Source organism: Saimiri boliviensis, chromosome 9, assembly GCF_048565385.1.
Source record: "Saimiri boliviensis isolate mSaiBol1 chromosome 9, mSaiBol1.pri, whole genome shotgun sequence".
In the NCBI taxonomy this organism is placed as follows: Eukaryota; Metazoa; Chordata; class Mammalia; order Primates; family Cebidae; genus Saimiri; species Saimiri boliviensis.
This window is the reverse complement of record NC_133457.1, coordinates 18,592,573-18,614,760: the sequence shown is the minus strand read 5'-3', so window position 1 is coordinate 18,614,760 and position 22,188 is coordinate 18,592,573. Positions and strand designations below refer to the sequence as shown.

The following is a 22,188-nucleotide window of genomic DNA, read 5'->3' as shown; positions in this document are numbered from 1 at the left end:
TGTCTGAGGCTAAGACTCTCATTCTGACACTAACCTGGGAGAAGCCACTTCTTTTTCAACAAAAGGTAATGGAAAATTACTACTTCTTTCTTAGATGTTACCAGTTGTTCCTGTATAGTTCTGTTTGGCAGTAAGGCATAATGTTTTTTGTCTTCGCTAGCCTCATATATGTGTACATGCACATATGTGTGCACACACTCTTGGTACGCTAGATTCAGAGAAATTCCCAATTTCAGAGACATATGAGTGGGTGGATTGCTTCTGTCAGAATTTTCTTTGGTGACGTTTCTCCTGATTTAAAGTAATTCTGAGAACTTCCAGGAACTGAAACCAATTCCATACTATATAACAGTACTTACATAACTTGACATAAGACTATTGTCTACCTAGCTCATGAGAAGGTAACTCCATGAAGGCAGGAATATTCCATGTTTTGTTCTCAAATGAATCCCTAGGGCTAAGACCAGTGGTGGGAGCATAGTAGGCACTCAGCTCTTTGGGCCTTGGTATATCATTGGGTCCTCCAAGCTCCCAGAGGGCTGACCCATTTTATCCGGTGACCCTAAGAAGTCAGAGGTCACCATTGCAATGCACATTGCAGCAGAAGCTGTGCACCACTATATGTTGTCCTTTCAAGAGATTATACTGAAATAAACGTATCAGAATTCTTTTGGAAAGTTCGTTCAGTTTCAGTTTAAATGGAAGTTTAGGACCTTTTAATTGTGTTGTTTGAAGATATACTTTTTGTTTCATTTTGTTTTTAAAAAGAACTACCTGAAACTTCAATCTTTAAACTGTTCAGCTTCCTTTTCTAATTCCCCTTCCCCCTCTGGAAAATAAAGCTAAACTAAAGTAAATAGAGTCCCTCATCAAATGCTAACTAAAAAGCAGAAATCTTTTTGCCAATAAAACATATTTTGCTTACAACCCCAAAACACATTGAAAATCTGCAGACTTTGTTGGCTTAATGGAAGCATAAATGGCAAAAATGAAGCAATAATTCAACAACTATTTTTAGAAGTATGGAGAAATTTCCTGATGTCCTATGGGTACTGATTAATTTGGCCATTTCAGAAATACTATTTGACAGTATTTGTAGATATTTTATAGTGCTAAAAATTACTAAATCTGAGTATGTCTATTTTTAAGGAAATACAAATATACAGACTTCTAAGAAATCTCTCAGATTACATATTCACCCAGGTAATTATTTTGCATAACTTTTTGTGTGTTCTGAGTGACAGGATATGGTCACTTGATTATAACGCCAGGCATGTGTATCCACACTCTTTCTTTCCCAGATGGGACACTGAACATTGTATAATATTTGCAATCCCATTTTTAGCATCAGACAACACACGATTTGTTCCAACATAAACTGAGAAGTCAGCAAAAGAGTTGCTCTCTCTGTCAGGACACGTCAGTGTTACCAGAGTTCAACATGTTGAGTAAGGATTGAAACGTACTGGCATTTCCATTAGCAGTTTTGTCCAACCTGTACGTGGTTCGCTGAGAACAGAACAGTCTTATCATCAAATAAGCCCACAGCACTTTGTACTTTTCTTGGCATGACATTTCCCTCCTGGTGGTGCAGTTTATTACATCATGTCCTGTCTACCTGCTGCTCTTGTCATGTAATCAAGGTTCACCTTTGATTCTCCCAGTACCCAATGACACCTGGACTTCGTGTTTCAAAATATTAAATAAATAAATGCATGAAAGAATAAATGAATGCATGAATGAACCAAGCACCTCTTTGGCATGTTATTGTGTTAGTTACCACACAAATTAAGTTAGTATGTTTATTTTTCACTTGCTCACTCACTCATTAATTTAGTTTTAACTGATATTCTCAGCTAGATGCTGAGACTTTATGGCCTGTTCTCTAGGGGCTAAGGGCCTAAGGAGAAAAAGTCAATATAAGTGGTTCTAGAAATTTAAGTGCATAAACACATATGCTAATACATATGTTAGATATATCTATTCAATAGAAAAAATAAATAGTTAAAAACTCTAAACTAATAGTTATTTATGAAGTACTGATGTCACTAATAAGCAGAGATTAAGAGTATATGGAGACTATGAATAAGAATCGTTCTTGGTATTTCCTATTTAACTACCACAGGGTTTAGAAAAGTCTTACATTAACTATCTCTGAAGGGGATGGAGTTGTGGAATTGACTGATAGAAAAAAGGTGGGGCTGTTAGCAGAAGAAAATTCTGGATACAGAGTAAGGCCTAAGAGAAGGCTTAAAGGAGCTATGGATTGGCTTACTTCAGCTAAGGTGTTTTTGAGAATGTTGTTGACAAATAAATTGAGCTGACAGACAATAATATAAGAAGGAACTAAAGAAATGAGGTAAATTTTATGATGTCTTAATGAAAAAGATATTTTAATTTGGTTAAATTCTTGATCCATATCTTTAGTATACCATAATTAGTTGCTTTTAGAAGTTCTTAATAAAAAGAGTATGTTGTACTTTTTAATATTTTTCTAACTGAGGCTCTTTCACTTAATCTAACAAAAAAGGGAGGGAAAGGCCTGCTTCTAAATGAGCAGATTAGAAACCGGAATATACGCACTCGTCTTTGTCCACCTTTTCTCGGAGCTTCTTTAGTTGTTTACTTTGGCTGAATTTCAAATTTTGAATTATGTTCTCGAAGTATTCATCTTCTTTGTAGTTCAACTAGATTACATAAAAGATTTCAGGGGAAATATTAAAACCAATTGTCTTCTAAATTTTTACTTTAAACATAGGGGATATTTTCTTAAATTAGTCAATAAAGTTAACAGAGAGCATTAAAAAACTTACCAATAAAGGATGTAGTTCCAATTAACCTAGTTCTGTTAGTATATCACAGGTCAGTACTCTAACCAAATCATGAATTCAGTCTATTATTTTATAATAATCAAAGGAAACCAGTGTCAGACAAACCTCACATTGACATTAATCCTCACATAACACAGGCGGACAATAGGACATTCTTATTTAGTACTTACCATGTGCCAAGTACTGTTCTAAGTACTTGAAATTATATATTATACTCATTTAATTCTGTTATACTAATAGAATCTAACATTATGCTCATTTAGTACAGATGAACTAAGGGTTCCTATCCCCTTTTAAAGTCGAGGAACCTGAGATACAATTTAGTCACTTTCCCAAGTTTAAATAAGTGCTGGAACTGGGATCTGGAACGAAGGAGCTTGGTTCTGAATTGTTCCTAGCCACTACACTCCTGCTGTAAGGACCCTTGGGGCTTACAAGCTGTAACCAGCTCATTTAAAAGAGAAAGTCAAGTTTCTTCTGCAAATGGAAAGAGAAGAAGGCAGTATGGCTTGCAAATCCCCATGCTAAACTAGTGATCAATGAATGAGAAATCATTGTCATCCCGGGAACTGGGCAAGGATCACCTGCTGTCACCAGGGTATCATGTAGTGTGGTGACCACAAAGTTAGCAACAGGACTTTCGGTTGAGTCTGAAATCAGCACTGTCGTGACTTCAAGCAACTCTCTGCTCTTTTAACTGTTACATGACCAGGGCAGAACAAAATAGTTTTTAGTTCTCAAAATCAGGGTTTGTTTTGTTTAGTTTGCTTTTAAAATAGAGTAAGCATGAACTGGTTTATCCAGTACAGAAAACTTAGAAGCTGGAGGGAAACTCGAAGCCTGTGTAAAACATGATAAGGAGCATCTGCCTCTTGTTCACCACCTTGATGTCTATCCCTTGATACTCTTTAAAGGACACCAGATTTTACTTACTGTTCTTAAAATGGAATATATGGAAACAAAATGAACAATAACCAAATATAATCCTGGCTAATGAAAACAAAAAGGCTAAAACAAATATAATTCTGGCGCTAACACTGAAGGTTTTATATAATAAGACCTGGGGTTTTAGGCTACTTCACATAATTTCAGGCACCCCATAGCTAAAAATGACACTACCACCAGCCTCAGGTATCAGTGGCCCAGACTCTTTATAGAGACTTACCTCCAGGTACTCGTTATTCAGTTTGTTATCATCTGAAATAATGTCATCAGGATAGCCGATTCTTTCTTTAATTGCTAAGGCCTATGGAAATTAAAATATTGAATGTGAAGATAATTATACAACTTTCAGATACAAACTTGTAATCTGCCCATAACTAGCAATTGAATAACTTGATTCATACTGTTCATAAAATGAGTGTCTGACATACTTAAACAGATATCATAGCAATGGCTTTTTTTTGTGGGGAGGTTTAAGAATAAATGAAAAATGGGTTTGAAATTTAGTTTCTAATGCCTTATCCTTATAGGCTGCAGCTTTCTCAAGAAAACCAACATGAAAACTGACAAAACTCATTATTCTACATATTTTGTACTTTTATAAACTTTTTCTCTCAAAGGGTTTCTTTTTCTTTTTCTTTTTTTTTTCAATTTCTAAGAAGGAGTAATATAGTAAAATAGCTTCCATTCTAGCAGGTTATAATTATCTTTCCACTTTGTTGATTTGGCTGAGAAAACAGATATGGGCCTACAGGTTTACTGCTAATATTATTCCTAAATATTGGTTCCTAGAGTTTTAATGTTCTCCTTTATTCTCTAAAGTCAGTGTACCTATCTTCTCAAGTTCAATAAATGGCATTAATTAGAAAAGTGGAAAACAGAATTTTCCTTGTTATTCCAGCTCATATTTACTATGTATTTACTACTATCTTGTTTCTTTTTTTCTTTTTCTTTTGAGACAAGGTGTTGCTCTGGTGCCCAGGCTGAAGTGCAGTAGAGCAATTTACTCTCCGCCTCCCAGGCTCAAGTAATCTTCCCATCTCAGCCTCCCAAACAGCTGGGACTACAGGCATGCACCACCACACCCAGATAATTTTTGTATTTTTTATAGAGACAGCATTTTGCCATGTTGCCCAGGCTAGTCACAAACTCTTGGGCTCAAGCAATCTGCCTGCCTCAGCCTCCCAAAGTGCTGGGATTACACCAGTGAGTCATTGCACCTGGCCTATTTACCACTATTTCTAATGTTCATTTTTAATTATTTTAAAATGGTTTATTTTACTTATTTTATTATTTCATTATCACTTGGTTACTACTTGCTATTTATATTTTTATTTTATTTCTCTCTTGATTTTATCAATGACATCTGACTTCTGATTCTACCACTTCATATCACTCTTAAATAATTTAATTAATTTAAATTTTTCATGGGGAGTTTAACCTCTATCTCTGAGTTACATGGTTTGCCATCAAATGGATGTGGTTTTATTACAAATCTTTTACATGACCCCAGGGTTTCTCCAGTCAGTGGATCAGGCCTCATATGTATTACTGAAGTCACTAAGGCCAAGCACATTTTCTTGTAAGTTTCTATACCATCAGTCATTACAAACCAGCCCCTACTCAATGAAACTTTATTTCCTGTAAGACATTTCCCTAGAGAGTGTCCTAAAGGACACAAATTTTACAGTAAGTATAAGGTAGTACATACAAAAAAATTTATTGTCAATTGCTTTGGGTAAAAACACTGTAGCAAAAACATTAAGCAAATTTCTTTATTGCAGGACTTCTTACAATTAAAAATAGGTTAGATTCTAAGGTTAGAAAGGTAGGTTGTTATAAATGTCCAAGATGGGAAATTAATTTATCAATTTATTCATTCGACATATTTCAGTGGTCTACCAAGAGCCAGGTATGTTTTAAAGGGCTGAGGATATAATGCTAAATGGTATTTTCTGCCCTCCCCTGCCAATAAATAGCTTATTGTAAACAGCAATGATAAGCAGTGAAATAAACATTAACTCCGAAGTATGATGAGAAAATCGCACCCTAGCAGCCTGTAGCCTAGCCTAGGGTGAGATGAGGGAAGACATCCTACAGGAAGTATTCACCAAACTCTTTTGACCATGAGCCTCTTGTGGAACAACTTGCATGTCCAGTATTTTGTGACACAACTCTGGAAATGCTGATCTAGAACAATCCAACTGGCTTCACCAAGCAGAACCATGTCATGCACAGCTGCGACATGAAAGGAGCAAATCCAACCTGAGTATCTGAAGAGCTGGCCAGAGTGTTGAAAAGATAGCAATACTGGGGGCCTAGATTTTAGGCCTAACCCACTCAGGGCTCTTTGAGAGCTGAAAAAAGATTGTTCTTCCATGTGATTTAATTCTAAAATAAAACTAGACCAGAGGCTGATTATCTTATTAAAATAAATTTATTATGGTCTCCTCTATCAATCCAAATAGTCTGCTTTTTCTGCCATCCTAACTACAGAGATTAGTCAGGATGCATGTGCATGCTGCTCATAAAGCAGGTTCAGAGTTCTCACAGGACATGTTCTAAAGACAAATGATCAGGGTAAATTTAAACCTAAGATTTCCTGGGATATCTTAGACTTATTCTTAAGCAAGACAGTAAAAGTCTCAATAATAGCTGCACATTATGGGTAGGCAGGAATAGCTATAAAAAGCTTCTTCAACATCTCCTTAATTAATGATCTTATGATGCACCAATAATGCACATTTGCTTGAACAGAAACTTAATATTTTCTTTTCTTTTTTTTTTTTTTTTGAGACGGAGTTTCGCTCTTGTTACCCAGACTGGAGTACAATGGCACGATCTCGGCTCACCGCAACCTCCGCCTCCTGGGTTCAGGCAATTCTCCTGCCTCAGCCTCCTGAGTAGCTGGGATTACAGGCACGTGCCACCACGCCCAGCTAATTTTTTGTATTTTTAGTAGAGACGGGGTTTCACCATGTTGACCAGGATGGTCTCGATCTCTCGACCTCGTGATCCACCCGCCTCGGCCTCCCAAAGTGCTGGGATTACAGGCGTGAGCCACCGCACCCAGCCCAGAAACTTAATATTTTCACCTTGCTAGAGTATCGGTTGCAGAGATAAAAGATTAAAATCATAGAAATACATCTTTATTCAAAAAAACTCTTCCTGGAAACACTGCATCTTGAAGGAGCTTAAACGATTTTATGCAATCTTTGATTATATTTTTTTCTAAATGTTTTTAAAGTTAATCTTTTCTAGTTAGCTGCCTGCTCTTTACCTTTTCTTCAGCTCTCTTTTTTGTCTCGGCATCCATCCAAGTGAGGTCATCTAAAGTTTGAATAAAAACTTCTCGGATCTGTGCAATCAGGTCCTCAACCTTGAATCAGAACAAAAGACAAATATAGGCCATTAATTCATTCTTTGTAACATAGATTTTTTAAAATAGAGCAACATGCTGTCTTTGTATGACTTAATAATATGTTAACAAGTGTAAATTTATAGACAAACTGTGACCTAAGCTAATAGATAGAAGGGATCATTATATTTTTAAAGAAACATTGCTGCTATCAACACTCTTGATTAAATAGGTCTTAATATATGGATTAATGTAAAAATCATTTTCAGAATGTAACAGTTTCACTATCATACTGGAAGAACTAACATAAAATATTAGTGCTGTCATTTTTATTAGTGGTTTAGCTAAGGATAAATTGACATTTCAATAAATTCTTTCATTAAATTCCATACTATTAAATTCCATTATCTTCATTTCTATAACAACAAAAAATAAGGCACATTTCTTATACTCCAAATAAATCCTGTGTTCCTTTCTATGTTTTCAAGAAAATGCTAATAATTTTGGGAAAATTTTGATAATAGAAGAGTTTGTAAATGACTATATAATGCGAACATGTGACTGGGCACTCTGAATATACTGCTTCTGGAAAATGGTGAGTTGGTTTTGGACTATTAGGAGCAGAAACATAACTAGACTCTTGAGGAAGGCAAGGGAAGATTTATTGAGAAACAATGGCATATTATGATTCAGAAGTCCTCTGCCTAAAATAATAAAATTTTAGCCAAATGATGGAGAACTGTAATTACCCATCAGCATGAACAAACTGACAGTGTCATGTATAACTGACAGTGTATTATTCTGAAAACATTACCACGTGTTTACTCTCTCCAGCAAATGCTGCTTCCACATAAAGCCTCCCCACGGCATTTTCCATATTCCCATTGACATAGTTTGCACAACGTCTCCAAGTTGCTGTTTCTGAGGTTGTACCATAAAGGGCCTACAGAAGAGAAAAAAGGAAATGGTGTTTGACCAGAAGGACAGGTCTGGAGCATATTAACAGCACACATTTCAAAAATGTCTCATCTAAGTTCTTAAAATATTCATCACTTCTCCTTACAAGGCACATGTCCCTAGCCTATAATGAAATGTGATCCAAATGGACTGTTTACTTATATATGCTCTGAAAACTGGCGTATTTTCAGTAGATGCCCCAGTAGAACTTTTGGCTATTACAAGTTAATATCATTGTAGAAAGCATTAGAAAAAAAATACAACATTGTAACCACTACACAAACTTAAATGTGAAGTCATATTCAATAAATGCAATGGGGGAAATATGGTATACAAGAAAACACATTCCTGCTTTTCAAGGTTTTAGTTGAACTCTGAGTACTCAGAAAACCTGTATGTGTATAAATTTAAGAATAATGGGATAACCTAAGTAAGGGAGCTTTAACACAGTAGCATTTTTACATTCTTCAGTTTTAAAAATATGTCTACAGTTTCTTTTCAAGGATAAAACCTGAAAATTTCAATAAATCAGTTATTTTCTTTCCAAGACACCAATTAATATGTTTGCTAGAGTCTCTCCTTCCTCAATCCCTACTGTCTACTCCCCTCACCATAGTACCAAAATAGTGACTGTTTACATAACATAGTATAGGCTAAGAAAAGGTCTTGTCTTAAACTCCAGGTAGGTGTCCTTTGAATAGACTGCCCGCATCAATATAGTCCATCTGTGAATATGTCCAGGGTGCAATAAGCACCTGAAAATCAAGTTAATTGAGATAGATAACGCTGAAATTATTTTTATTTAAAAAATCAAGACAGTATTCTTTCATGAACTGTTTAGATAACCAAATGCAAATCCTCACAGGACAATGCAATCACGGTGCCATGTAGACTATTATAAGATGGCAAAGCCCAAGAAGACTTATCTTTCTTGGCAACATATCCTAAATATGTGAAAGATAACCAATTTTGTCCCTTCACAAAGTTCACCACATCCTAGCAGCGTACATGGCAAGCTTTTATTACCATGTATCCCTTTATGCTTTAAGTCTTAAGAAAAGAGAGATTTTTTCTTCACCTTGCGGAAAGCATTTCTGGACTCCTTGTAGGTTCGGCTGAGGCTGCTTACAAGATCCATTATGAATCTCCAGGACATTAAATTTTGAAGATCTCTGTATAAAAAAACCCACCACCCAGCAACAGAAAAGATGAGGCTGCAAAGTTTCTGAAGAGTGATATGAAATGCAAACTTTGAGGACATGGGCACTATGACATACCTACCTGGCAGAATATTTGGTAAGAATGGGCTGAAGTTTGGTTAAATATTCTGGAGCATAAACAACCACATCTTCTTCATTTGGAATATTAATATTCACAGTTGACATGATTTCATTTGTGAAATTTGACCAGCTGAATGGCTGGAAAAAAGCAGGCATGAAAGATTCAGAAACTAGGGATTTCTCTTCCTGGTACCAAGAGATTCAGTTACAGTTACAGGGTTGGACGTTAAAGGGTGTCAGTTGCATCACATAATTATCACAATGATCAGTTTGATATTCACTTGGGATTCTTCCTCAATTGTTTCAATCAGTTTTAAAATAAAACCTAGTTCTGCAACGTGATTATTTACGTAGCTTAATTAAACCAACCATTTGAGAGCAAAAACAAAGCCTCTAAGCTTAGCGAACATATAACTAGAAATTAGGCTTACTGTCATCTTCTTGCTCTAACCAATATAGAAAATAAAAATAGAAACATTTCAAAATAAAGCTTTTTCAGTTTATGCAAAAGTGGACATGTGTATAAAGTGTTTATCTTTTGTGTGTGTGTGTGAGATGAAGTCTCATTCTGTCACCCAGGCTAGAGTGCAGTGGTACGATCTAGGCTCACTGCAACCTTCACCTCCTTGATTCAAGCAATTCCCCTGCCTCAAACTCCTGAGTAGGTGGGATTACAGGTGCATGCCACCATGCCCAGCTAATTTTTTTTTTTGGTATTTTTAGTAAAGATGAGGTTTCATCAAAAGTATTTATCTTTTAAAAGTGGATATTAATAAATAATTCATTCAAACACAGTAACACATATCAATGGAAATCCTACTATAGATGAAAACATATTGTTATAGTAGTGGTACAGTGATGTTATGAAGTCAAAGAACAACGCGTCTTTTCAATTATCAACCCTTGAGTCTACAGGCATGCCATTTTTATACTTCAGAAGCTAAGTTTGGAGTTACCAAAAGATGAAATCTTATCTTTCTAAATGGGAATTGAGAATGTTTAAGACCATCAATATCTTAGGTTGTATTTTACACATGCAATATATACACACACAAACACAATTACACATCATTTATTGAGTATGGGGTGCCATGCTATACACCTTTCCTCATTTCCTTTGATGGTTTAGGTCATTCTTTCAAAACGTATTTATTAAACATTTACTATATTAAAAAGTTGTGTGTAAGACGCCTACTCCAATAATTAATGCCTTTGGAAAATTCCTTGTTAACTAGAATTAGTGCCAAAGATAATGTCATTGCTGAATGTGGTAGTTTGCAGATTTTCCCATGGATGTTGCTTAATTTCCTGGCTGTATGCATCAAGTAATATACAAGAATAAATGCATAGCCACAAAAAGAGATTATTGGATACTAGGTAAGAAAAAAGAAGTCAGTTTCTGTTTATAAATGGAATCTATGAGATAGATTTTATTTGTGTTCTATTTCTGAATTATTGTTCTGAACACCTCTATAGATGGCCTTGATGAGAACATGGGAAGTTCTATGAATAAGTCATCCTTTTTAGGAGTTAAAAGGAAATCTAGTGCTTTTTTTGTGTGACTGTCCAAGTTTAATGACTATATAATGGCCTCTCAGAAAGATTTTCAGTTTTAGTATTTTCCAAACCCTTTTCTATGGGAGTTTCTAGTATTATGCTATAGTTGCCTTAAAAGGAATTTTACCAGCTGGGAACGGTGGCTCACACCTGTAATCCTAACACTGGGAGGCTGAGGTGGGCGGATCACTTGAGCTCAGGAGTTCGAGACCAGACTGGCCAAACCTCATCTCTACTAAAAATACAAATATTAGCCAGATGTGGTGGTGCATGCCTGTAGTCCCAGCTATTTGGGAGGTGGAGGCAGGAGAATCGCTTGAGCCTGTGAGGCAGAAGTTGAAGTGAGCTGAGATTGCGTCAGTGCACTCCAGCCTGGGCAACAGAGTGAGACTCTGTCAAAAAGAAAGGAGAGGGGAGTGGAGGGGAGAGGGGAAAGAAAAGAAATTTTACCACTGAATTTACTCTGATGTATATGTAATAATTTCAAATAGTTTTTTTAGGGCTTGTCATGAAGTCAAATGGCTCGTGTCTTCTAAATTCTTATTGAAGTCCCATTTATTTCAATAAATAAAAACTTGACAAATTTTAGAAACAGTGTTTCAATGTTATAATTTAGAACACGGCACAGTAAGAGAGCACATAAAACTTACCACTTACCTTCCCATTGATCTCTAGTGAAAAGTTGTTTTGGAGCTGGGCCAGTGTCATCTTGTTATAAAGCAACATTGGATCATTGCGATCTTCAGGTTTAGCTGTAGCCTATGGATTTAATTTTTGATCAGAATTTTAGAATTAAGAATTCTTTAGAAAAACAGAACTATATATGGGGGTAAAAATATAGAATAGGTATAACATGAGTTAAGTCCTAGTCTGTACTTGTTTTTGTAATTTGTTTTGTCATTTCAAAAAAAAAAAAAAGGGAAATATAAGAGATTTTTGAAGTAATTCTATGAAGTAACAATTATTGAGATTTGACTGTGGTGTCAAGTTAAAAATTTTTCAAAAAACCTTTTATATTTTGACAACTGCCAAGCCATATAGGTTAATATTTATGGGCTATGGCTAATGGCCAGTTCAGTCGTGTCTGTGGCTGTTTCATATTCTAACTTTCTTTGATATAGTCATCTCCAATTTCCCTCTTAAATATTCTCTCTCCCATCTTCGCCATTACCATTCAGTGTCCTAGATAAAATTCAGCCAGGAAAAAAAAAGTGCAACAGTTTCTACAAGAATTTATGGCAAGTAACACAGAAAATTCCTAGTACAGAGTGCAATTGGGTTGTAAGTTATCTGAGAATGGGAACATAATGGACCTTCGTAACTGTCTTCCCATCTTGCCTGACCAGCTCAGTGCTCTACATGCAGCAGCATTCAATTTTATTTCTTTCACTGAATTTAAAGAAAATTACAATACAACTTCCCAACTAGTGGCTGAAATGAGTTAAAACCAATTTTAAGTGAGAAGAGACAAAAGGTAAAGGCTTAAAATTGGAATTATTTCTCAGTGACAATAGCTCCAGTTTCCCCTGTAGGTCACTTACCTATTTATTTGTTGAAGACAATTATTTATTGGGCATGTGCTGTGTGAAATATTATGCTGGATTTTGTTAGAGATGCATAAATGATTAAAAGATAACTAAGACTTCATGCCAATCTAATACAAGGGTCTAATACAAGACTGTAAATACAGACACGTAATGCTGGGGTAAGACAACTACTCCAGAGCCAGTGCTGGTCAAAGAAGAGCACGGTCTGGGAAGGTGCAAGTGGCAAAACCCAGAGCAGAAAATAGTTCTCTAGCAAGTCTGTTTCCAGAACAGAACCACATGTAACCCATCCAAATGCCATTCATCCAGCGGCAGCTCCAAAAACAGCCTGGCTCTGATAGGAGATTTCTGGTTTCATGTAGCCCCAGGAAAGCTAAAATTGCCCTTCAAGATATTGACTCTTCAAGATTCTGATGAGATTAGATGGCAGAGCCAAGCACACAAGGAGTCAAGGATGCATGTTGTGGTTTGCAATGACAAAGAGAGTTCTGTGGGTCCTAGACTGACTCTGACCGTGGATTTAATCAATAACCTGGATGCTGCTTAGACTCAGAGTTCACTCGCTTGAAACTGCAATGCTGTATCAAAGAATAATGAGGGAAGAAAAAGCCAACTCAGACTCCAAGGGTTCATCTAGAGCCAGAAGAAATTCAGGAATACACATCTTGGGCTTTGTTGTGAAATTATTGTTTTATCCTCTGTCAGCTCAGCAGCCTGACAGTTTGAACTCAGTAGTATCACAGTGCCACATGGTTATGTTCAGGGGTTAATAGTTCTTAGCAAAGAAATAGAGACAATCTCTGTGACTTAAACTTTGAAATAAAGTAATATTATACACACACACACACACACACACACACACACACACAAATACACATACACACACAAACACTAAAACAGCTTTGCATTTGCCCTTAGTCTGAAGGGCATGCAACAATAGTTGGATTGTAAATAGTAGAATTCAGATGGAATCCACTTATAATAGGCAATTAAGTGTTCCTAGTTTAATATTTGTCCAATTGAGTGTGTCTTTTAAATGTCAGGAAACCAGTTTACTATAAAATTCTTTAGTTTCAAAGTTCCTTTTCAATGATCTATTACCAAGCCATGTATTTTTATTACTTGGTTAAAGTGCTATACCTTTTACTCTTAAAATATGATAGGGGGAAAAAAAGCAGTTGACATTATTCAGTGTATCAGAAAAAAAAATGTGTTTTACATTGGCAATTTCTTTTTCCAATTCCATAACTTTATTCATTTCTAAAGCAAGCTGGTTTTCATCGATGGGCAATTTTTCTTCCTGACGAATCAATCTGGCCACAGAAATCATAAAATCCACATATGCTGTACAAGCCTGGAAGAAATAAATAGCATAAACTGTTGAAGAACCTTCTAAACATTCATCATAGTATTTAAAATCTATTTTCAATTCAATATTAATTTTTGGTAATAGTTAATCCTTAGTAAAATAAAAATCCTTTTCTAAATACTTAAAGAAATGACCTGCACAGATTCTTAGACAGTCAATACATCTTTGAATTACAGCTTAAAGGAGAGCAATAAAGTATCACTGTGAAAGTACTAAGTAATGTATAACCACTTGGTTATGGTGACTTCCTAATTTTCAATTTTCCATCAAGTTATTTTGCCGTAATTAGAATGGAGTAGCAAAACACTTGATAAGCAATAACATACTATTTTTTTCCATCAATAATATACATTTCTTTACCATATCTCTTTTTCTCAGGTTTTCTGGGCTCATATACGATTATTTTCTCAACTATTCACAGAAAAGGTGACCAAAAACTCATATAATATAATCAGACACCTTTTTATCTGTCTCCTCGAGTCAAGCAGTTTCTTTTCTATGAGGCTGTGTTGTCAGGAGCTCCACCAACACACATCTGTAGGTTTTAGTTAATTTCATAAATGGCTCCTGTTACTGTAAGATTTCACTATAAGATACCATAGATTTAGATATTAGCTTTCTTCTAGGAACTCAAATTCTTTTTATTTTACCTTCACATACATCTTAATTTGCAAAAGTAAACTATAGAATAGTTGTATTACTAACATTTTACAGAATATATAAATGGTTTATTCAAGTTCAGAATGGTAAGAACACTAGGAAATAGAGTACCACTTTTGTTAGGTCTGAACCAATTGCTATTAATTAGCCATTATTACCTATTGGCAATTAAAACACATTACAATTACACCTCACGTTAAAATTTAGTACAGCAGTCAATTGTGATTAAGAATAGGTGAGATTTCTACGCTTCAAAGACTTGTTTGCAGGATAAATACAAAGAATGGCTATAAAGTGTGCAATAATGTGCTTTAACATTTTCACAGTTCTAAGAGTATTTTACATCCTTACTGATCAATTAGAAGTGAAAGAGACATCCTTATATTCATTTTGAGTGTAAAGATACATCTGAATTTACAATGACCCATTAATCAAATCTAAAACTAATAGGAAAATAGAAATATTCAATCAAGCAAGAACTTAAGGGAAATGTACAAAATTATTATCAATTTGTAAGTCCAGAGGTTTACATACTGGTATTCCATGACTTTCACTAAATGCTAAGTAAACAGTTTTTTCGTGGCTATTCTACAATGCTGTGACTATCTATCTAGGATCTCTATCCATGAATTTCCTACTCAGTAGAACAAACAATTTTTCATCTGTGAATCTGCATTAAGAACCTAATCGATTTCACCACATCAACAGAATTAAAAACAAAAACCACAGGATTATCTCAATAGATGTGGGAAATGCCTTCAATGAAATCTAATTTCCTTTCATGATAAAAGCCCTTAAGAACCTAGGTATTGCAGAAACATACCTCAAAATAATAAGAATCATCTCTAACAAACCCACAGCCAACATCATACACAATAGGCAAAATCTGGAAGCATTCCCCTTGAGAACTGAAACAAGACAAAGATGTTCATTCTCTCCACTCCTATTCAACACATACTGGAAGTCCTAGCCAGAGCAGTTGGGCAAAAGAAAGAAATAGGTATCATGCAAATAGAAAAAGAAGTCAAACTATCTCTTTGCACTGATGATATGATTCAATACCTAGAAAATCCTAAAGACTCTGCCAAAGGGCTCCTGGAACTCATAAACAACTTCAGAAAAATTTCAGGATTCAAAATCAGTGTACAAAAATCGGCAGCATATCTATTTACCAATAATGTTCAAGCTGAGAGCCAAATCAAAAACATAATCTCATTTGCAATAGGCACACACATACACATTACAAAAATAATTAAGAGTATATGTGACTAATGAGATGAAATATTTCTACAAGGAGGACTACAAAACGGTGCTGAAAGAAATCATAGAGGAAGTAAACAAATAGCAAAATATTTCATGCTCATGGATTGGAAGAATCAATATTGTCAAAATGGCTATACTGCCCAAAGTAATATACAGATTCAACACTCTTTTTGTTTTAACAGATTCAACACTCTTTTTATCAAACTACCAATGTCATTTTCCCCAGAGTTAGAAAAAACAATTCTAAAATTCATATACAACCAAAAAGAACCCAAATAGCCAAAGTAATCCTAAGCAACAAGAACAGGACTGGAGGTATCACATTACCTGACTTCAAACTATATTATAATGCTACAGTAGTCAAAACAGCATTGTCTACACAAATAGACACATAGACCAATGGAATGGGATAGAGAACAAACACGGAAGTAAAGCAGCACACCTACAGCCATGTAATCTTTGGCAAAGTTGACAAAAATAAGCAACAGGGAAAGGACTCCTTATTCAGAAATGGTGTTAGGGTAACTGACTAGTCATATGCAGAAGAATAAAACTGGACCCCTATCTTTCACCCTATACAAAAATTACCTCAAGATGGATTAAAGATTTAAATGTAAGACTTCAAACTCTAAGTGTCCAAGAACAAAAGAGGAAATACCTTTCTGGATGCCAGCCTTGGGAAAGAATTTATCACTAAGTCCTCAAAAGCAACTGCAACAAAAACAAATATTGACAAGTGGGACCTAATTAAACTATACAGCTTCTGCCACAGCAAAAGAAACTATGAACATAGTCAACAGACAACCTACAGAATGGGAGAAAACATTTTCAAACTAGGCATCCAAGAAAAGTCTAATATCCAGAATCTATAAGAAACTTAAACAATTCAACAAGCAAAAAACAAACAGCCCCATTAAAAAGCAGGAAAAGACACGAACAAACACTTCTTAAAGGAAGATATACATATGGCCAAGAAACATTATGAGAAAATGTTAAACAAAGCTAATCATCAGAGAAATACAAATCTAAACCACAATGAGATACCATCTCACACTGGTCAGAATGGCCATTATCAAAAGTCAAAAAGAACAGATGCTGGCAAGGCTTCAGAGAAAAGGGAACACTTACACACTATTGGTAAGAATACAAACTAGTTTCGCTACTACAGAAAGCAGTTTTGGAGATTGCTCAAAGAACTTAAAATAGAACTACCATTTGAACCAGAAATCTCATTATTAGATATATACCCGAAAGAAAATAAATCATTCTGCCAAAGACATATGCACTGATATGTTAATCACAGTACTATTCACAATAGCAACAACATGGAATCAACCTAGATAACTATCAATGGTAGACTAGATAAAGAAAATGTGGTACATATATACCCTGGAATACTATGCAGCCATAAAAAAGAATGAAATCATGTCCGTTGCAGCAATATGGATGCAGCTAGAGGTCATTATCCTAAGTGAATTAATGCAGGAAGAGAAAACCAAATACCACATGTTGTAATTTATAAGTAGGAGCTAAATGTTGGGTAAGTATGGACATAGAGATGGCAATAAGAGATGCTGAAGATTACCAGAGGGTAGAGGGAAAGAGTGGAGCAAGGGCTGAAAAACTAACTATTGGGTACTATGCTCATTATCTCAGTGATAGGGTCATTCATATTCTAAACCTCAGTACATGCAATATATCCATGTAAAAAGCCTACAAATTTACCCTCTGAATCTAAAATAAAACTTGAAATTATATTTTTATAAAACCCTAATCACTAAGATAACAGAAATCAAAAGATAATTTTACATATATTCTCAGCAACCCAATTTTTTTTCTTTTTAAAGGTAATCAGAATCTTTGTTTCACTTTGAAGTAAATAAATGGTCTGAGTTCATACCTCATGGGACCAACTATTTCAAAGCATAAGCATACAGTGTTTTGAATTAACTATATTCCCAAAGAGTATAAATCAATTGACCTTCAGCAGGGAATTACTACTGACTATAATCAAAATGGTAGTTTCAATTTTTCAATATCAATCTACTGAGATTTTTCTGTATACGGGATGCTTTTCTGTTAAGGAGGTGAAAAAACAGTAACAGTAATCATCTTGGGCACTTTGCTGATTCAACCAACTGGTTCTGCTCCAGTCTCTTTATCATTCCCAATGTATTTAAAGACTATAGAACTTTGGTGTAAGGCAAGCACAGAACTTTGGATGATGCTTCTAGTTTGCTAAACTGGTCAAATTTCTTAGGAAACTGGAAGCATACAGTATCACTAGCTTCTGGGATGCTCGAGTATTTAATAATATAGCTACATGGAATATACTACTTCCTTTAATGAATTCCATTACCTGATAGCTACTCCAATATAACGGATTAAAACATATGTCTTAGTATCATGACTATATTTCCTGACTCCAGATTTCCCTAGTGTCAGACTCTAAGGTTACTGCTGTGCTAAATCCCTTGTACGAGACGTGATTCTACCTTAAGATTTTAATTTTCTTTCTTATGACACTTCCAGATACGGAAAATGCCAAATGATTATAATTGTCATGATTTGGGAAGAAATTAGTCAACATATATAGATGGCCAAGATACTTTTTAAATTGAAATTCAATTTTGTGTGTGGGGGACTGAAAGAGCAATTAGTTATTACAACAGAGGCCAGAGTCAGCTCTCATTTTTTATAGTCATAAGGTAGCTTTCTTGAAGCTTTGATATAGCAAATCTATGATTCCTTATGTGAAAAAGAATCCACTAAAACATTTATGTAGCCTTTTTCTTTAAAACACAAAAATTGTAAATCCTAGTACTTGTAACAGTAGTTTCAAAGGTGATGATCCATTTTAAACAGCTGGGTAAAAATCCATTTAATAGCAGTTTTGTGGATTTTAAAATCACATGCTACCAATGAGATGATATTTACTAACACCCAAGATCATGGGTAGTTACTCTAATTAGGACTACCTTCATTTTGTTGAATCAGGTAATGATATTTATAATTACCTGTTTAGAAATGAGGCTCTTCCTGCCTGGAAAAAAACCTGATGTTTGTCAGATTCGTTGAAGAAGAAGAGAGCAATGAATGCCATCTGACTACTGTTCTTCAAACTTTAATATCATTCCTAATGAATGACAATCAAGACCCAGGGAGGAACAGAAAGTTCTCCTGTCAGATTGATATCTGGATAACATAGCGAGCCAACTATCTATGGATCAGGGATTTTATTTCAAAAGATTCTGAGATACCCAGCTCTTATCAATGTTCTATCTTCCTACATAATGTGGAGCAGGAAGTGACTGAGTAATCACAGAACTGTGGCACTCTTGGCCACTGATGTTGGGGAATATTTAATAGTGCTACACAAGAAGTTAAGGTAAAACACAGGGAGACCAAGCAGGAAAGACATATTTCCTATCAAAAAAGCTTAGAAACATTTCTCAATTTAAGCAGCATGTCAGCTGGTGTGCAGTTGCCGACAGAGAGATACCTGGTTCCCTCCAACAGACTGCAAACATACAGTCACACAGCCATTCCTGGGCACTGGAAATAAAAAACAGCCTCCAGCCGAATAGGACGCTAGAGCAGGAGAACCATGAGACCCAAGAGGACCCAAACTCGGACTAGCATAGAGACTGCTTGGGGTTTTCATCAGGTTATCAAAAAGAACCTGAAGATTTGTACAACTTCTTTTATAAATTATAAGGTTTATTCCATGCTTGTGGGACTGCATCTAGTTCTTTTCACAAACTAAGTTCAGTTGATATCAAAAATTCTCATCATATTCACTAAGTCTCATATTTAAAAGCTCCCTTTCGTTTTCGTAAGCACAGATAACTGGACTGAGTGAAAGCTTCTGACTATTAGTCACCTGGTGTCCAAAAAGGACAAAGCAAGGTCAGCAGTTTCCCTCGCAGGGTCTATCTTATCATGTCATAGCTGTGTTATGCAGTGAGACTAGCTCTGCCACGTATCACCCTGGCACATATAGGCCGAGCAGTTTAAAGTACACAAACTGTTTCCCTATAATGATAGACCTACCTACACAACATTATCTTAGGTCTGCTGAAATTTCTCTATCTGAATTGCTATCATCATTATCTTTCACTTGAATTACCACATGGCCCTCTCTGATCTCTCTGGTTCCATTACAACACATTCTACAAACAGCAGCCAGAGATGCTTTAAACAAGCCAAACTGAATCACCCATGCCTTACCCCAGTCACTCATTATTCTAACACCTTGATTTATTTTCTTTATAACACTCACAATTTGTCTTATTTCCTTATTTACCTGGTTATTTATTGTCTGTCTCTTTCCATTAGAACATGAATTTCATGAGAACAAGCACCTTGTTTCCTTGGAATCTTTATTGCCTAGAAAAGTATCTGTCATATAGCATAAGCTCAATGAAGATCTGTTGATTTTTTTAAATGAAGTTAAATTTTAAATATATTAAGTTTCTCTTACTTTATACTTTATATTTCCTCGGAACTTCTTTCCGTAGCTCAAGTTCTGAACAGATTCTCTCAGCTTATACACTGAGTAAGTGGACAAAGAATATCCCCTCTTTTAAAATTTCATTTCTGGCTTGTACCTGCTCATCTACAGGACGGCAAATCTCAGCTTATGCTCTTTCCCGGGTACATACAGTGTAGAGACTTCTCCTGGCTTTTCTGATCTGATCGAGGCACACAGACTCTGGGTCATCGCGTTCTGGCTTCAGTCCATTGTGCCAATGTTCCAAGCCCTCTATCCTCATCCCTAAAATGTCTCCATTTTTATGAACCCCCAGATTTTGCGAAGGCTCTAAACGTCTTCATAACTCTGGCCTCCTCTCTTGCCATGCCCTGCAGCAGTATACCCTGTGGCTTCTACGCTCTCAAACTCTAGCCCCAGTGGTTTTCTCCCTTTTCTTTTAGCCCTGAAATGTTCTACTCAAAGAAATATTTTGCTGATATATAAACCCACAAGTAAAATAAATCACAATGGCTTTTGAAGTGTGTGTATATGTGAGGTGTTTCTGCACAGAACCCGGTTATTGGCACAAAACAAAGTAATCCTTAGGGTTGGAAACCACTAGCCTAGCTTATTCCTTCTTCTCAGACGAACATCAGTGCAGAGCATAAACATATCTATTATCTAATTATGCTCAACCTTCAGACTTCCCTATAAAGGAGATTCCTAACCTTCAGACTTCGCTATAAAGGAGAACAAAGTAAGATAACAATTACCCTTGATAAGCTAAGAAGTAGAGAAAGGGAAGCTCTGAGACCAATTCCAACTCACCCCCAATAGAGAGCTCAGACTCTTCTGATGATGGGCGATTTCTTAAGAAAATTAAGGACCTCAGTCTTCTCAGTGACTCAATATATAAAAACTTTTTCACATAAAATGGCTGGATGTTTTCATTTAAACATTTTGTGAATGGGAATGGTTATGTTTTTGGGCCATGTACATCTTTCGTATTGTTTTCCTAGCATAGAAATTTGTATCCCTGTAAGGAATAGAATTGTTTTGAATCTCACTACTTCTGTACTTTGAGGTAGCAGTGTGTCATTAAGTAATCTCTTCAGATAATCAGAATACCTCAGAACTCAGGTTCCATTTCTTTAACAAAAGATACAGCACAGAGGCCCCCTGATGAGAACAGTTTGAGAACAGTTTGTTAGGAAGAGCAGACATGGTGAATGTGGGCCCCTTACTGATAAGACGGAGCTGTTCTGTATCACTTTTCCTTTCTAGATTGTAATAATAAAATATTACAACACAAAAATTCTATTATGAGGGTATCAAAATAAAAAAAAGGACTTCTGTAAATAAATGATCTTTCTTAGTCATTGTAGGAGCTATTTTTATCGTTGATAAGAAGTTTGGTTGTAAGATTATGGAATAGGATTCCTCTGGATGACCTGGGTATCCCAGAAGGAAGGATCAAACACCTGGGGAAATGGGCTGAGTTAATAACTTTATCAAGGAGGTCTATGATTAGGGTACTTCTGACTGAGGAGGAGGTGTGACCCTCTCTGATCCTCAGCCTCTGAGGCATATATGCAGAAGGCAGACCCCACGCTAAAGTTTAAAAATTATAGGCTAACACGAAAGGCAAGGAAGCCAGCCTTCCATGGTCTAAGGACATTTTTCTTTGACAACAGCATTGGCGACCCTATGCCAGTTCTCAAAACTTCTCTTGGTTATTTTCCATGAAATAATATAAATTGCAAATGTATGATACCCATTGAATGTATAAATATACCTCAGGCAAACTGAATTTAGCAAAGAAATAACTGGGAATTGAAAAGAGACAAGAGAACATACAGTTCGTAAAATGCTCAAGAAATGCATGCTATTAGCTGTTGATGATCTAGAGCTCCTATTTCCCAACATCAAGGGAAGGAAACTAGAAGGGCT

At 35.7% G+C, this 22,188-nt stretch overlaps 1 protein-coding gene across 8 annotated transcripts in view; it reads right to left on the bottom strand.

The window, feature by feature from the left end:
- The window catches only part of MME (membrane metalloendopeptidase), a 128,321-nt gene that overhangs the window by 23,426 nt on the left and 82,707 nt on the right, over positions 1–22,188 (bottom strand). For all 8 annotated transcript variants that reach the window (XM_074405524.1, XM_003925009.4, XM_010335749.3 and 5 more), the window contains 8 exons: positions 13,692–13,826; positions 11,583–11,684; positions 9,370–9,506; positions 9,167–9,260; positions 7,946–8,074; positions 7,054–7,152; positions 3,997–4,077; positions 2,584–2,687 (listed from right to left, as the gene is read on the bottom strand). In XM_074405524.1, the coding sequence (XP_074261625.1) occupies positions 2,584–2,687; positions 3,997–4,077; positions 7,054–7,152; positions 7,946–8,074; positions 9,167–9,260; positions 9,370–9,506; positions 11,583–11,684; positions 13,692–13,826 (881 nt within the window). The remainder of the gene's footprint in view (positions 1–2,583; positions 2,688–3,996; positions 4,078–7,053; positions 7,153–7,945; positions 8,075–9,166; positions 9,261–9,369; positions 9,507–11,582; positions 11,685–13,691; positions 13,827–22,188) is intronic.